Raw genomic sequence first — 17,469 nt, 5'->3', positions numbered from 1 at the left:
CGCAAGAGCCAGAGTCGACGGTTAAAAGGATGTCATTTTGTACTTTGAGCAGTGCGGATTCTGTGCTATGCAAAGTTCTAAAACCGGATTGAAATTTGTCAATAATGTTAAATGAATTTAAAAATGAGGAGACTTGGATAAAAACTACTTTTTCTAAAACCTTGGAAATAAAAGGCAGCTTGGAGATGGGTCTGAAATTATTGTGGTCACTAGGGTCTAGACTTGGTTTTTTTAGGAGAGGTTGAACGGTAGCATGTTTAAAACTGGAGGGGACAACTCCAGTTCCAAGACAGCTATTTATGATTGCCAGGGTGAGGGGGCAGATGGTGTCAAAAACCTCCTTAAAGAGGCGGGAGGGGATGATGTCAGAAGGACTGAAAGTGGATTTCAGGTGGGAGACCACTTCAGACAGAAGGGCGGATGACACTGGCTGAAAATGGTGGAGATGGTTGACTGAGTGGCTTATTGTTGAGAGAGTTGAGACTGGGGGTGATATGGATGATCTGATGTTGTTTATTTTGTCCAGGAAAAACTTCAGAAAGGACTCACAGGACGCTGCGCTTGGGGCTGGGGTAGTGGTGGCAGATGAAACAGGGTTTAAGATGGAGTTGATTGTATTGAATAATATTTGTGGTCTGTGGGCATTTTTATTTATTAGATCTGCATAATATTGAGATTTAGCTGACTTTACGGATGCTTGGTAGGCCTTAAGGCAATTTCTGAGAATGTCATAGGAGACCTGTAGTTTGTCCTTCTTCCATCTTCTTTCCGCACTCCTACAGGCTTTTCTGAGAGTGCGGTTGGTGTCGTTTAGCCAGGGGGTGCCAGCAGTGTCAGACTTTTTTCTAGTGAGTTTTTGAGGAGCTACACAGTCCAGAGTGTCAGTGCAGGTGGAGTTGAAGAGTGTAACTAAGGTTTCAGCATCCGTGCAAGAGGTGATGGCATCAGATATGAGAGGTGAGTGGGTGAGCGTGAATGAATTTGAGAAATTAGTAGCTGTCGATGAGTTAATACAACGAGTGAGGGAAAGGGCTTGAGGGGGAGCAGAGGTAGTGCAGGACAGCATAGCTTCAAAATGTATGAGTAGGTGATCAGAGACGCCAGTGCTGTTTATATCAGTGACGGATATGGAAAGGCCAGCCGAGAGCACAAGGTCTAGAGTGTGGCCGTACTTGTGTGTTGGACCTGAAACTGACTGTGTGAGATTAAAAGAATCCACAATCTGGAGAAACTCTTTAACCATGGGTTTTTCGGGGCAACAGACATGGATATTTGTGTCACCTAAAATCAACAGTCTATCAGAGCGGGAAGCCATAAAAGATAGTACGTCCGAAAATTCCTCTATAAAATTGCCTTTGGATTTTGGAGGCCGATAGACCAAGGCACACAGGATGGGGACAATGTGCCTCTATCTTCACCGCATCTGGTGCATAGGTCCGGAATATTGTTATTAAACTTATTAAGCTTCACAGGTGTGATGTACACTCTCATGAGCCAATTATTTTGAAGGAGTTTTAGGCGTGTATTCCCAGTCTGGGATTGAGCCCGTTTACAAGCTGTACTCCATTGCTCCACTGTTAGGTCCTCCTGTAAGTCTGCTCTCCAGGCATTAAGCCTATGCTCAGAGGATTCCGGAGAAAATGACATTAGCAGGTCATAAAATTCTGATATTATTCCCCTTCCGAATGGATTTTTAACCAAAACTCTCTCCAACACAGATAAGGGAGGGGCCAGCATGGAGTGATCCTGGTTAGCTCTAATAAAGTCCCTCAATTGCAGATATTTGAAAAAATGAATGCGAGGGATATTATTTTTCGTGACGAGTTCTTCAAAAGTCAGCATACTCCTATTAGCACCAAAAACATCCCTCATTTGCCCCACTCCCCTGCTATCAGCCCACAATTTAAAACCCCCATCCGCTCTCCCTGGCTGAAAGTCATTTTTAATTAAATGTAAAAACATATTGCATACTGTACTGTATGTTATAGCTACATATAGGTTATAGTGACTTTAAAGCCAGTTTAACAATTTAAACCCTTTATACTTTTTTGACTGGGGTCCCCCATGGGTATTCTCTTCACCGAAAATAGTTGATCTACAAGCTCACAATGAATTACATTGCGATGCGTTGTGAGCTTGTAGATCTCAGTGAATGTTTGCCTATTATGACAAGGCCAGAACAGGGACAATACAGTAGTTCATGTGGTTAAAATGGAATGCTGTCAGGGGTGCAGAGCTAGTGTATGGGAATGTTCACAGATTAGATTTAACCACAAATTGTTACTTTCACAGTAAAATTGTGACATCCTTTTAACCACTTTCAATCTGACATCCCTTTTGGGCATGTCATTATAGGCAAACATGTTCCAAAATACACTTTTGAATTGAGTTAATAATATTGTGATCCTTGTGGACTTTATTGCTTCATCTTTGTAATGTCATTACTGTTGTGTGGTTGGACTGTTGGACTCATACATCTTTGGCCTTCATGGTTTTTGGAACATAATGATCGTCTAGCCCTTCCATTGTGTTAGGGTAATTTTTGACCTGTTTTCAAGTTTAAATAGGTAAAAAGTATCCTTTACATTTCTTTATTGGAACGAGGCTTCATGATATCCTCAGAAATAGCCATTTTAACGAAACAAAATTATTAATTGTCATTTTAATTAAATCTGATGGTCTCTATAAAAAAAGTGACACTTGTGGTGTTAGGGTCCGAAATGACCCGGCAGAGAAGTGTGGCTCAATTCCCCCCAAATTGCCGACTCCGTTATTTGCGGGTGGAGGTGTGGTTGTGGGCGTGTTGTTGCTATATCCCCAAAATTGCTATCCTGCCCACACACCTTTGTGAAAGCGCACAGCGAACTTTAAACTCGCAAGAGCGCACAGGCTCCACCGTTAGAGCGGTTTGACCCGGACTTAAGGCAAGGGTCCTGCCCGCATAAAATCCGACGTCCGTTGCATGTACGATCCTACTGATTCGGAATGTCGCGTTCATTTTGAACTCTTGAAAACTTCGATAATACAATGCATGTCTGAAAGTGGCTATGGTGATTGGACAAAATAGCAGATCTACAAGCTTTTAACGCCTCCTATCATTTTGTACATGTGGCTCTCCCAGAAGGCTAGCAGTCTATACGAGTGTGTGTGTCTGTGTCCAGAGATAATCTCGCAAACCACTGGAGCAATCATAGCCAAACTTTGTATGCACACTGCCAGTTTGCCTCAGATTTACTATTTTACGCAGAATGTTCACCCCAAAATAAGGATGCTAGAGTGTTGAAGGTAAAGAATGGGAAACAACTTGACTCTGGATGTGATTTCCCTTCCCCATAGGTGTTTCGCTGTGCTGTACACATATCGAGCTCATTTTGACCTTTTGCCGCAGTGTTGAAATGTTGATGCTGTGTTTTTTGGCAGCCTGTGCATTTTGAGACTGAGAAAAACTGTTATACATTTGTAATGTATTTTGTTATTGTTTGTCCTTTGGCTTAAGAAAATCAAACAGTTTTAAAGAACATATGCGGATATAATGACAGTACTCATGGTCCAATAAATTCCAGATTGTCTCTTTAGGCTGCAGAGAAGATGCAACATGTGTGTCTGTGTGAAAGATGGAGAGAGATAGATGAAAGCCAGACAGAGAGACGTAGAGCAGAGTTTAGTGTGTGTGTGTGTGTGTGTGTGTGTGTGTGTGTGTGTGTGTGTGTGTGTGTGTGTGTGTGTGTGTGTGTGTGTGTGTGTGTGTGTGTGTGTGTGTGTGTGTGTGTGTGTGTGTGTGTGTGCGTGCGTGCGTGCGTGCGTGCGTGCGTGCGTGCGTGCGAGCGAGCGAGCGTGTGTGTATGTGTGTGCGCGTGAGTGTGTGTGTGGTTTCCTGTGAACAGTGATCTTCTCACCAGCACTAGTGTCTGTGAGACACTCTGATCGCTTCCTTTTAATAATGGAGACCAGTACTCTCTGGCGCTGCTCATTGGGCCAGGTTGCAGTCGAGGACATGTGCTTGAGTTGCATGATGGGATATGAATGTGACTAATGACCTATCACCCTAGTCTTGCTTTTTCACCCGATGTCACTTACCAGAAATATCCCCTAAAAACAAATACTAGTTCTAGTTTTCGTGCAGTCAAGTCATGCATGCTTGTGTGTGTGTGTGTGTGTGTGTGTGTGTGTGTGTGTGTGTGTGTGTGTGTGTGTGTGTGTGTGTGTGTGTGTGTGTGTGTGTGTGTGTGTGTGTGTGTGTGTGTGTGTGTGTGTGTGTGTGTGTGTGCGTGCGTGCGTGCGTGCGTGCGTGCGTGCGTGCGTGCGTGTGCGCGTGCGTGCGTGTATGTGCATGTGCATGTGAGGTGACAGACAAAGGGACAAAGGACTGTAATTCTACATTGTATACTCTAGTGCTTAGCAGAGAACAGATAGAAAAAGATAGATTTAGTCATACAGAGAGGTAGAAGACATTTTGGCACAAAGAAAGAGGCCAACAAAATAGTTTGACAAAGAAAAAGATAGATTGAAAAGAGGGGGGGGGCACAAAGACAGAGAGAGAGAGAGAGAGAGAGAGAGACTAAGAGAGAGAGAGAGAGAGAGAAAGAGAGAGAGAGAGAGAGAGAGTGAGTGAGAGGGAGGGAGGGCTGGTGGAGGCAGAGGTTAAGCAGTTCCAGATTTCTGTGTGTGTGTGTGTGTGTGTGTGTGTGTGTGTGTGTGTGTGTGTGTGTGTGTGTGTGTGTGTGTGTGTGTGTGTGTGTGTGTGTGTGTGTGTGTGTGTGTGTGTGGGGGGGTGTGTGTGCGCGTGTGCGTGTGTGTGTGTGTATGTGTGTGCGTGTGCGTGTGCGTGTGTGTGTGTGTTCTGTCAGTCCGTTGAATCGCAGCCAGCTGTTGGCTCTACCCCCACTATTCAACATCTTCCCTATCACATGGAATCCACACATCTCCGTCAAGTCACTCCTTTTCTGGAGTGAACAAAAGCCGGCGTGTTTCCTGATTAAGCATAATATAAAGCCTGATGAAGCCTGCATGATTTATGCTTGGTCGCACCGCAACACATTGTTAGATGTGCTATTTTCAGTGGGCGACACTGGCGCGCAACCATGTATAAATCGGGCTTCATTCATGCTTAAAGTATGACAGATTTTATTTTGCGTGTCATTTGCTTGGTGCAACGGAGTATGAGAATTAGGCGTAGGGTTTCAGCCAAGCAAATAGATGTTGAGTTGACATGTACTGTAACATATAATGTACAGTAAAACCGCTCCCTCACCATAAAAGGGCTGCAGTTTTAGTAGAGCGCCGATACCAGTAAAACGTTCTTAACGTGTGTCGGTCTCAGCGGAAAAAGCTTGTATGTCGAAAAAGCCGTCTTTTCAGCAAGAGTACATTTTCTAAATGATCCAAAAGATTTGATGTGCTGTGGCTTGTAACTCTGTTGTGTGTGTGTGTGTGTGTGTGTGTGTGTGTGTGTGTGTGTGTGTGTGTGTGTGTGTGTGTGTGTGTGTGTGTGTGTGTGTGGGTGCGTGTGCGTGTGTGTGTGTTTTTTGTTTGTTTGTATGCGTGTGTGCACGTGTTTATATTTTCATGTGTGTGCATGTATATTTGTGTGTGTGCACGTGTGTATGTTTTGTATATGCACATTTATGTTTATGTGTGTGTATGCAAGTGTATGTTTCTAAGGTCCTAACCCTGACACCTCCTATTGCCTTGTCAACCCTGAGAGTTACCTAACCCCTGACCTTGACACACACACGCGCCGCGCGCGCACGTAGAGAAGTGGAGTTATGTCTGGTTGTCAGACAGGGTTTAGGGCACTAAGGACAGGATTTCAGGGGCCATGGATTGAAGGGGGGGCGGCTGGGTTAATGTGTGTGTGTGTGTGTGTGGGGGGGGGGGGTACATGTTGGGGGTTCATCTAAACATCTGTTCAGCCGTCTCTCAGTTTGTAAATCACACATCTAACTGTTGGCCAATCAACAGAGAGCTAGAAAGAAAGAGAGAGAGACTGAGAGAGCGAGAGAGAGAGCATGAGGTGTGTAGGCTGTTAGAAAGTGTGTGGGGCTAGTTCAGTGGAGAGGGCAGAGAAGGGTATAGTGTAGGAGGAAGTGAAACACAGAGAGAACATGAGAGAGAGAAAGAGAGACAGAGATGGAAAGTTGCTGCTGCAGAGCTGCGATGTCCGGTCTGTAAGTGATGTTTTTTTTGTGCTTCTTTTTCATGCATGCATGCATGCATGCATGCTTGCTTGTGTGTGTCTGAGTGTGTGTGTGTGTGTGTGTGTGTGTGTGTGTGTGTGTGTGTGTGTGTGTGTGTGTGTGTGTGTGTGTGTGTGTGTGTGTGTGTGTGTGTGTGTGTGTGTGTGTGTGTGTGTGTGTGTGTGTTCATGGGTCTTTAAACCTTTTTCCTACAACAGTGATCATTTATCTGAATTAACCCTGAGGATTTTACAGTGCAGGATATGGTGCAGTTTGTGAAAAAAAATGAAAAAGAAATATGTGTATATATTTTATTTTATTTGTCAAAAATTGCAGATCTACAAGCAAAGTGTCACGATGCAACACACTGTGAGCTTGTAGATCGGCTATTTTCACTGGACACTATCGTACAAAGTATAAAACAGGGCTTAAATGGTTAAGTCAAGTAAAAACAGCTTGACTAACGGTTGCCTGCTTTCCTATTTGATCCTCTGTGTTGATCGGACTGGCTTTGCGCCAAAGTGCTGTCAACCACATACAGGCTTCCTCTCTCCTATGAGCTCCAGCACATCAAAGACCTTCAGTAGGCCTAGTAAACCATCTGAAGGTCACGACGCTTGTGTTCTTCACGAGCTGCACACGACTTTGCATATCATTATATTCATATTCACTGTGGATAGAATGTACATAATACTGTATTATCCAGATACTGTTGACACTGTACATGTGAGTACATCAGTCTCATATTCGCTGTTGAAAGACTGTGCATATATCCATTCATATGATGAGTTGCATATTCATGCATATATTCACTGGTGATAGATTGTACATTTAATACTTATATTTATTGATAGAATACACATATAGAGACTCAGTCAATCCCAGACTCCAGGTCTATTTATTCTATTTCATTGTATCTTTGTTCTTATCTCTACTCTTACTTACCATCCTTACTGCTGTTGCTGCTACAACACCTGATTTTTCCCACAGGGATCAATAAACGTTTTACTTATCTTTCGAAATCTGTGGCAAGACCTGGAAAGTTTGCAGCAATGTTCAGAAACAGTGATTGTCCTGGCTTTATGTGGTGAGGCTGAAGTACATTTTCTGCCGTACTACAAACCCTAACCCTGCAAAACCAAATGGCCGCTTAATGTCTCGATAACGAGAGGAGATGCCAAGCAACGATCTGACGTGTTGTTAACTCCCACCAGGGTGATGAATGACTTTGGACCCTTGCTGTGGAAAACAGCGGAATTGTCCTTTAACATCCTTTTGTTGTGAAGTCATGCAAACAGGCTGTTCTGTCATTAGGACCAGCCCATTCTAAGAGACCTGAGCAGAGGTTCATGGAGAGACCCCTCTGACAGCTCGTCTGTAATGCGTCCCATGGCTGCGATCAGATCTAACCGCTTTAGACCTGAGGCCGATTCTACAAATGCCTACCAAATCAGTCATTCGCACACTTTCCAAGATTTTTCAAAAATGTTCAAAAATAGCTAAAATAGCTGCTATTTCTGAATAGCCAACGCGAAAATCTAAAATGACACAGATGCTTTCCTGGTTTTAATGGGCTAATGAAAGAGCACTCGACGTTGTATGTTGTCTATTGAGCGAGTGCTGCAGCGTAGGTCTTTACTGCCCTCTTAGCGGTGATTTAGATGTTTGTGTGGGTCATTTGTGTGTTTGTGTGTGTGGGGTGGGGTGGGCTGACTCTGTGCGTTTGAGCAACAACGGGTTCATCAGTGGGTCAGGGTCGGTCACGGTCATAAAGGGGGCGTGGTTTAAGAGATGGCTCATTGGATAGGTCGAGGGGTGAGGGGTGAGAGGTCACAGGGGGATGGGGCCCGGAGTGAAAATACTGACCAGGCCATGGGGTTCATCTAAGTTCAAAGTCGTAACTCACAACATTACGGCCCCTCTGTCTCTCTCTCTCTCTCTCTCTCTTCTCTCTCTCTCTCTCTCTCTCTCTCTCTCTCTCTCTCTCTCTCTCTGTTTCCTTTCTCTCTTCATCACAATCATATCTTCATGACGTACATAACGTAAATTACATCAAATTAAGTGCTGGTCCTGTACCAGGGCTCGGTGTACTGTCAGTAGGCTACAGAATGTGCAACGTAGTATTGAGCATCTGTCTACAGCATTTGTGCACTAACAACGTGGTGGAGACATCTGTGATGGTACTAAACATATTTTAGGTACTTACCAGCAGCTCTCTAGCATACCTTACTGCAGTGCTTCTCAACCTTTTGTGAGCTCTGGACCACTAACATATTTTGAACAATATTGTCAAGGACCACCACACCCCACCTCCCCACAAGAATATACAGTATAGGCACACTTCTTATATTTCATATATAAGAAGGCATAACAGCAATTAATTTCTATCTTATTTTATTTTATCTATTAATATTTAACATTTATACTTTATAGTTGCGCACCGCTGTTCTGCATCAAAAATTGCATATTTACAAGCTCACAATGCGCTGCAGCGTGCCGCTTTGTGAGCTTGTAGATTGGCTAATTCTGGTGCATGACCACGCACAACAAAGTATATCAAGCCCTTAACAGTCATTATTTCATTTCCAGCTTTTTTCCCCACACTACAGTACTACAGTATTTGTTCAAATATTATCTTACATTTGATGGACTTATGTAATGTTATTGAAACATATTTAATACTTTTAACAAAGGTACAATATACATACGTTTTTAAACATTTTAAAACATTTTCTCATGGACCACCTGTAATTATGCCAAGGACCACTAGTGGTCCGTGGACTACTGGTTGAGAAACAGTGCCTTACTGCAGTGGTTCTCAACCCCCCCCCCTCCCAGGAACCCTGAGGGGCACTTTGAGAACCCCTGCCTTACTGCACCAAGCTGAACACAGAATACTGTATCATTATGGATATCACATGGTACGCTGGTAGAGTGGAAACAACGCATTTGCATCAGTCCATTTCAAACATTGTGCATAAACATTGTTTTAATGTCTATTTATTTATAGTAGCTTAGGCTAAGTTCAAGTGGCAACCTGATACTGTTACTGTACTACCATGCAAAATGTTCCTGTCAGCCAGGCTACAGTAAATCACTTTTAACTGGAGTATCATTTCATATCAACCGCAACACCACCCTGTGGTCACAAATTCCAGGGAAAGAAACTCTCTCACATGCCTGACCTGAGTAGTAATACTACTACTACTGCTAGTAGTAGTAGTAGTAGTAGTAGTAGACGGGTACGGTAGGTAGAGAAGACATCATAGATTGGTATCTAAATCATAATTACCTTCATGTCTGTTTGCAGTGTACACTTGCATTCTGTACGCACACATACTGTATATCTACATGGACATGTGCTAGGAACTTTGTTTGGTTACAAGTATAGTATACATGAACATTATACATTAACATAAGCCAATCAATGTTCTTTGAAGTGTACTATATAATTACCTCCACCAAGGAGGTAGGGCCCCTGTCTGTCCACTTTTGTATATCTTCTGGATATCTCGAGCAGCTATGAATGGACTTGCACAAATCTTGGTGAAAAGGTTGGTCCTGGGCCAAGGAAGAACTCATTACTTGGCCAGAAGTGCGTCACAAAATGCACATAACTTCTGAACAGAAAACCACACATCAGGGAGCTCAGGGAGAACCGATTAACTAGTCAGTGGTCACATGCATGATGAAGTTCTATTCAAAAAGGGGACATGGCGCCAGAGGCACTAAAACACCTTATAGACAAACTGCCACCTTGGTGGAGGTCTGTACTCAGCTTTAGAATGACCTGTGATTTGAATTCTTTCCAGAAACAGTAACCAGAAACAGGAAATACGATTAAGCATACATTTTCTGTCCACAGTTGAATCTATAGTTGCTTGAGGGTTGCATTCTGTGCTACTGACCCACTGACCCACACAGTCTTACCTTTAGAAAGGCACAGGACAGGACAGGAGAGGAGATGACACTAACAAGTAAATGTCAATGAAGATAGAATCTTGATTTCATAAAGCCTCAAGCTTATTTATTTTACATTATAACTCTGAGGTCCCTATTTTTGCATGTTATTATAGGCTAAATGTTTTAGAAATCTACAAGCTCACAATGTGTCGCAATGCGACGTGTTGTGAGCTTGTAGATAGCCCATTTTCTGAACATATTTTTTGTAAATGTTTGATAATAGTGTTTAATCAACTGAAATCAACAGGGCTCCACATCCTCAAACAATGTTCGGGCAGATGCCTGGCAACCAACCAACACAATTTATTATTATAATTTAATTATAATTTAGGCTAATATCACTTAGTAATTACATTGGTTTCCAAGGTCCATAGTTGATACAGTAGATCTGGATAATTCTAGATCAACTACAAATGGGCGCTCCTTGGAGCACAAGTCTTAGTCACCTCTGGGTGTCCTACCCAGGGCTGTGTCATTCCTGCCTGCCCACACGTTATTAAGCCAATTACAGCCAAACAGTAATATCGAAAGTCTATTTGAGTGTAATCGTCACTCACAAGACCATTTGTAATTTGGTGGGGGGGAGGACATCTTTCTGCAACAGTAACATTTGTATTTGTATCATTTGTGGTGCCCTCTATGGGTGACTTTGGAATCGCTTTTGATTCTGCATTATTTAGAGGCCCCACAATGTGTGATTCAAATTTGGGGGTAGATCGGGTGCTGCATTTATTATTTCAAAGCGACTTTGAGTACTTAGAAAAGCACTATATAAATTGTATGTATGTATTATTATTATTATTTTTGCCTTGGAAGGCAATCATAGCCAATCGGAATGGAATATGAAAAATCTGACACACACACACACACACACACACACACACACACACACACACACACACACACACACACACACACACACACACACACACACACACACACACACACACACACACACACACACAGACACACACACAGACACCTGGACATGGGTGAAAAATAGTCTTCGTCTGTTGGCGTGGTTAAGACAGTTACAACAATCAAAAAATATGTTTTTGTGGTCATCAGATACAGTATTGTAGTTTTAACGTAACACCAATTCCTTGAGATTTTCTACTCTGAAGAGATTTTTGGATTGTTGGATGTATTGTACAAACATCTCAAATGTTCTAAAACCTTTCCATGGAATTTCCTTTACAATGTGTTTATATGTGCATACGTGTGTGTGTGTGTGTGTGTGTGTGTGTGTGTGTGTGTGTGCGTGTGTGCGTGTGTGCGTGTGTGCGTGTGTGTGTGTGTGTGTGCACGCACACGCACGTGAGTGTGTTTATCTGTGTGGTCTGCGTCTGTGATCCGTGTAACAGGCTGATTAGGATTTTATGGGGTCAGGGGTCAACAGGAGCACAGAGGAGTGACCCCCCTGCCCCGGGTCACTGTGAGGAGAGACCTGTCAGAGAGACGAACACTCTCACTTTTACTGTCTCTCACACTGCAATTTACGCCAGCTTCCTTCTCCTTTCTAAACCCCCCACCCCCCCCCCTTTTCTCTTCTCTTTTCCTCTTTGTCCTCATCAGTCCCTCTATTTTTTATTGCTCTCACTTTCTCCCGTCTTCCTCACACATTGGTCTCTTTCTGCCTACAGACACAGTACTGTACAGATACAGTGCTGTAAGCATACAGGATATCTTACTGCCTCAGATACAGTACAGTACTGCACACAGACAGGATCTCTTTCTGCCTCAGATACAGTACTGTACGCAGAGAGGAAACATGATATTGTGCATCCTCTCTCTGCCGGTCCCTTCTTATTTCTTGCTGCATTTCTACAGGCGCTCTGTCAATTTTCATTTCAATCTCCAGCCACACATATCAACACATAGCCTGTTTGCGCTTTCTCAGTTTTTCTTTTGAGTGCCACCCCACACTCCAAAGACACACACACACACACACACACACACACACACACACACACACACACACACACACACACACACACACACACACACACACACACACACACGCTCCTGGGCTGCCTGAACCCATTGCACTGCCCCCTTCCCCTCCCCGCTCACTTCCTGTTTAGAGGAACAATTAGAGGATTGTTCCAACTGCCCAGGGCACTATAAGGCCCTGATCTACTGCATCCACAAACTCATCTGGATGGGCCACAGAAAACATCAATTATGGGACATTCCTAAAAAACATTGGTCATTTTCTTGTTTATGCTTTTTAGCTATACTGTAAGACAGTGGTTCTCAAACTTTTTTCATGTCAAGGACCCCCATACTAATATGTATTTGGCCGCGGAACCCCATCTGAAAATGTTTTGTGCCAGGGACCCCCCCCCCATACAAGATTTGTGTAGTTAAAATGCTTCACCTTGTTTCTGTTACCACCGCGCTCTGACACTGACGAAGGCTGGATAGCCGAAACGTTTGTAACTTAAGGAATATGGAAATAAAATAAAAATGTACCTTGTCATTCTGAGTGCGACCCTTCGCTTGCCATTGTCTGTTAAAATTCTTAAAAAATACTCCACATTTTTCAATATTTTCGAGATTCTTTGAAAATATATATAGGTATATATAATGTATATAGGGCTAAAGTCAGTGGTTGAATAAATTTTGATGCTATATTAACTAATTTAGCTGGGGACCCCCTGGACCCCCCCAAGGACCCCTGCTATAAGACATACAGACCACCACCATACATAATACCATGATGCCTACTGTACTTAATGAAGGTCTGCAAATAATTTTGTGTTCAGCAGGCATGGAGATTGGCATGTGGGTAACTCAAATTAACATTCTTAAAGGACCATGCCAGTGGTAATGCATTTTTATTCCATTGACTACTGCTCACCTTCTACTGCTGACCCTTTTCCAAAGCTTGCTGCCGCTTGTTAGCTATTGGAATGTTTCACAGATTTTGCTATTTTAAATTGAGACTTTCAGGTTATAAACCCATCTTTAAATGCTCTGCTTCTCTGGCTGTCATTAAGAATTTTTTAATTCCTTTCATAAATCAAGTTTCTCCAGGGACAAATTACGGCTAGCTTTGTCAACAACAACATAACAAAATGACCATGACAGAGATTTCACTGTGTTGGATTACCTATCTCAAGCAAATCTTTGCAAATTAACTTCCACACCATACTGAAATGAATGGCACACAGTGGCTTCTCCAAAAAACAAAAAAAAGAATACGTTTGGTATGCTTTGCAAAATGCTTGGCAGTAATGTCAAGTATACTTTGAGTTGTAGTCAATGTTCTTAAATGCCATACCACCTTTAAGTGTGTGGAAAAACAAAATAAATGGCCATCTATTCTGTACTACTCCAAATGTTGCCTGTGTGTCATGATGTACATGTTTTTTCTTCCCTTCATGCTCATAGTCATTTGTGGATATAATTCCCCAATGTTTTTACAGCCTTCTGTCAATAGACCAGATGTAGAGTAGTATTTACGGGAAGAATGTCTATGGATATCTAAAGTACACAATATAAACTAAAGTGTCCAGAAGCTATGCTTTGTTGCGAACGCAGCGGGCGGAAGGAGGCGCGCCTCCGCGCAAGTGGAGCTTACTATGAAACCGTGCTCGGGGTGTGTGTGTCTCTGTCTGTCTGTGTGTGTGTCTCTCTGTGTGCAGCCGCCAGAGTGCGCCAGAGTGCAGGAATTTAGACAATGCTCTGATTAAAATGCACAACAGCCTGCAAAACACACACACACACACACACACACACACACACACACACACACACACACACACACACACACACACACACACACACACACACACACACACACACACACACACACACACACACACACAAAAATGCACAACAGCCTGCAAACACACACACACACACACACACACACACACACACACACACACACACACACACACACACACACACACACACACACACACGATGTCAATGTTCTCTCCCCATCACGGTGAAATAACACGGATTACAACAAGTCCGTAAATACACAATATTTTCGAGCTGCGTTCGCTTCCAGCGTTCGCGCGTCTTACTTGTTTGACAACCTGTGTATATAGACCAAAATAATATGTTTCTAATAGTCTATAACAATGTGTCCTGTTCCAGAAATAAGGTCAATGAATAATACTGTTCCAATGCGACACTGCCGGCGTTATCTACCTGGAAGATTTTTTTGGTTGTGCTGATGACATGATGATTTTGTTTATTACACAGGCTGAGAGGCGGGCTTACCGTGAGGCTGAGATGAGCATGATGGACGACCTATCAGAGGGTGACTTTCAGAAGGAGGAGGAGCCAGCCAGCCCTGCCAGCCAGCCAGCCCCTCCCCGCCAGCCAGCCCCTCCCCCTCCCCAGCAACACACAGACCCTGCCTCGCCAAGCGTCGCCATGACGCCAGAGCCTGCTGCCAGGGGAGACCAAGCCACGCCCAGTGAGATGGAGTACCAGGTAGGGGTGCAACACTTAATCCAACTAATCAATTTAACTGTTAACAAAAAATAATGGATTTTAAGGAAACTAGGGCAATGCCCGTTGGGAACACATGCCCCTCCGGTTATGCAATACCCAGAGCTCTTTATTAGGGGTGTGGGAAAAAATGTATTCGAATACGAATCGCTATTCTCATGTTGGATGATTCAGAATCGATTCTCTCAAAAAACTTTTTATTTTATTTTTATTTTTTTGTATATGACATTTTTGAGAAGTGGCAAGTTCTGGCCTGAATCGGGGAAAAACATTTTTTAATCAAGAATTGTTTTGAATCTGGAAAAAATATATATATATATCGGAAAAAACGTTTTTGAATCGAGAATCGTTTGTTTTGAAAAAATCTGGAAAAAACGGAATCGTGACCCCCCCAGAATCGGAATCAAATCGTGAAATAGCAGAAGATTCACAGCCCTACTCTTAATGCAGTACCCATTATCATAGTACTTCGAGGCCAGTCTTTGACTTCAGTACTATGGCGATATATTCGTGACATCAGGTATCTCCATACATGGGCATAAAAGGGTCACAGTCAGACAGATTGACACAGAGACAGACAGACCAATAGAGATTTCTGGATTTTCTGTTCTGGACAACCGCTGGTTCAGCACACCACACCCTCGGGTCCTTCATGATACACACACCAAGTTTGAAGTCGATCGGTCGGGCAGTGCTCAAGTTATGCGCGTGACACACACACAGATTCTGTGCATTTATAGATAAAGAATAGATTTTCTAGAAGATCTAAACTCAACGCATCGTGATGCGACACGTTCGAGCTTGTAGATTGGCTGTTTTTGCTATTTTTGCGTGACTGTACTACAATGGAACAAATAATATTTGTTCCTTATAGCTTAAAGGGATATTTCACTTTCAAAAAAACGTTTTGTCATTTTATCGTCTATCGCTCGATTCAGTATTTAGATATTTGATATTAATTTTATCAGACACGCCCCCTTCCTATACAAACCCATTGTAACTTCAAACTCCATTTTAACCATGTTAGATTCATCAAAAACACCCGTCCTTGGTTCTGGTGACTCATACCTCCCCCCTAATACGCGAGGGGGCCGTGTTTTTTCAATTACCTTTTTCATTTATTTTTAATATGTTTTTAGGAAAATGAAAAAAAATGTATGCAATAAAAAAAATGTAATAAAATAAATGGGGGAAAAAATCGGAAAACCACGGCCCCCTCATGCATTAGGAGGGCAGGGTGAGTCACCAGAACCGCGGACGGGTGTTTTCGATGAATCTAACATGGTTAAAATGGAGTTTGAAGTTACAATGGGTTTGTATAGGAAAGGGGCGTGTCTGATAAAATGAATATCAAATATCTAAATACTGAATCAAGCAACTTAAAAACTGTCTGGGGGGGCTAACAAAGGCCTGAGTAGATGATAAAATGACCAAAAGTTTTTTTGAAAGTGAAATATCCCTTTAAGTGGTCACTTACTACTGACACACACACTTAACTGATTTAAAACAAACACTTGTCAATTATTCGATTAATCTAAGAAAGTAATGGATAGAATAATTAATAAGATAATAATCGATTGGTGCAGCCCTAGTACCAGGTAAAACAAACTGACCACCATGATGATGTATCTTCTGTAACTATGGTTTATGTGTGTATATTTGGACTTTCATTTTCAACTGAAGTATACTTTGTGTGTGTGTGTGTGTGTGTGTGTGTGTGTGTGTGTGTGTGTGTGTGTGTGTGTGTGTGTGTGTGTGTGTGTGTGTGTGTGTGTGTGTGTGTGTGTGTGTGTGTGTGTGTGTGTGTGTGTGTACAGGATGGCAGGGGCTTTGGCATTGGTCAACTTGTGTTTGGGAAGCTGCGGGGGTTCACATGGTGGCCAGGGAGGATCGTGTCCTGGTGGATGAGCGGGCGCAGTCGAGCTGCAGACGGAACCCGTTGGGTCATGTGGTTTGGAGACGGCATGTTCTCTGTGGTAAGAAAAGCCTTAACCACCTACTGTAAACCCTATACTTGGTTGACCTGGGTCCCTCAGGGCTCTATACTAGTTTGAACACTGACGGTCCCTGGACCCCACTTTAAGAACCACTGCTATACTCTATCCAAAATGATAGTGAGCACTTTCATTACAAAGCATTGTGCTAAATAAACATTCAGTTAACACATTACCTGCTCTGAATTTACTCTTCGTTAACAGAAATATTCTTTGGAAATTAGTGTACATGATGACAATGCCTTCAAAAACGAAAGATATAGTAAAAACTTGGGAAAGAGCGTTCCATGCTTCTTAAAAACAACAGCGAACCCCTACTGATGATATCATCAACAATTAAGGGACAGTTTCACAAATCTGTTGCTGACAGTTATTATTGCCAGACCTCTGGGAGAAGACCAGGCTGTTCTTTCTTGCTTTCCCAACAACATATCTCATTGAGCAGAGATGCATCCAGGTCCTCCACATATAGCCCAAGTACCACAATCGCTTGAATTTGATGGCCTCAGGCGCACTACGGCTGAAACTAACTTCTCTGCAAACTGCAGTGAAGATTTCCTGGCATGCAGAGTAAAATCCTTAGTGTTAATTCTTAATGTAACTCTGAGAGTGTACAAATGTAACCAAATGGATCTGGAAGGGTCCATTTTTACACTTAGAGTTACAAATGGATAAATTAACCTTGTGGATTTTATTGTGTGTCAGATTAGCTGATGTTTGTGATCAACAACGATGCCTAATTAAAGTTTGAATGTCTGAATTCTAACCATTGCATTAACCCTCATAAATTATAATTCCTATTCACATCAGTCTTTTGCTCCTAGCGAAACAAATGATAACGAGATAATGATAACACAGAATAA

At 42.6% G+C, this 17,469-nt stretch overlaps 1 protein-coding gene across 5 annotated transcripts in view; it reads left to right on the top strand.

The window, feature by feature from the left end:
- The window catches only part of LOC308103944 (DNA (cytosine-5)-methyltransferase 3A-like), a 62,526-nt gene that overhangs the window by 23,519 nt on the left and 21,538 nt on the right, over positions 1–17,469 (top strand). For all 5 annotated transcript variants that reach the window (XM_080454162.1, XM_080454161.1, XM_080454160.1 and 2 more), the window contains 2 exons: positions 14,361–14,594; positions 16,430–16,588. In XM_080454162.1, the coding sequence (XP_080310288.1) occupies positions 14,361–14,594; positions 16,430–16,588 (393 nt within the window). The remainder of the gene's footprint in view (positions 1–14,360; positions 14,595–16,429; positions 16,589–17,469) is intronic.

The sequence above is a fragment of the Gymnoscopelus braueri genome, assembly GCF_963280865.1.
Source record: "Gymnoscopelus braueri genome assembly, chromosome: 16".
NCBI lineage: Eukaryota > Metazoa > Chordata > Actinopteri > Myctophiformes > Myctophidae > Gymnoscopelus > Gymnoscopelus braueri.
Note: the sequence above shows the minus strand (reverse complement) of the source record. Positions and strands in the feature narration are given on the sequence as shown.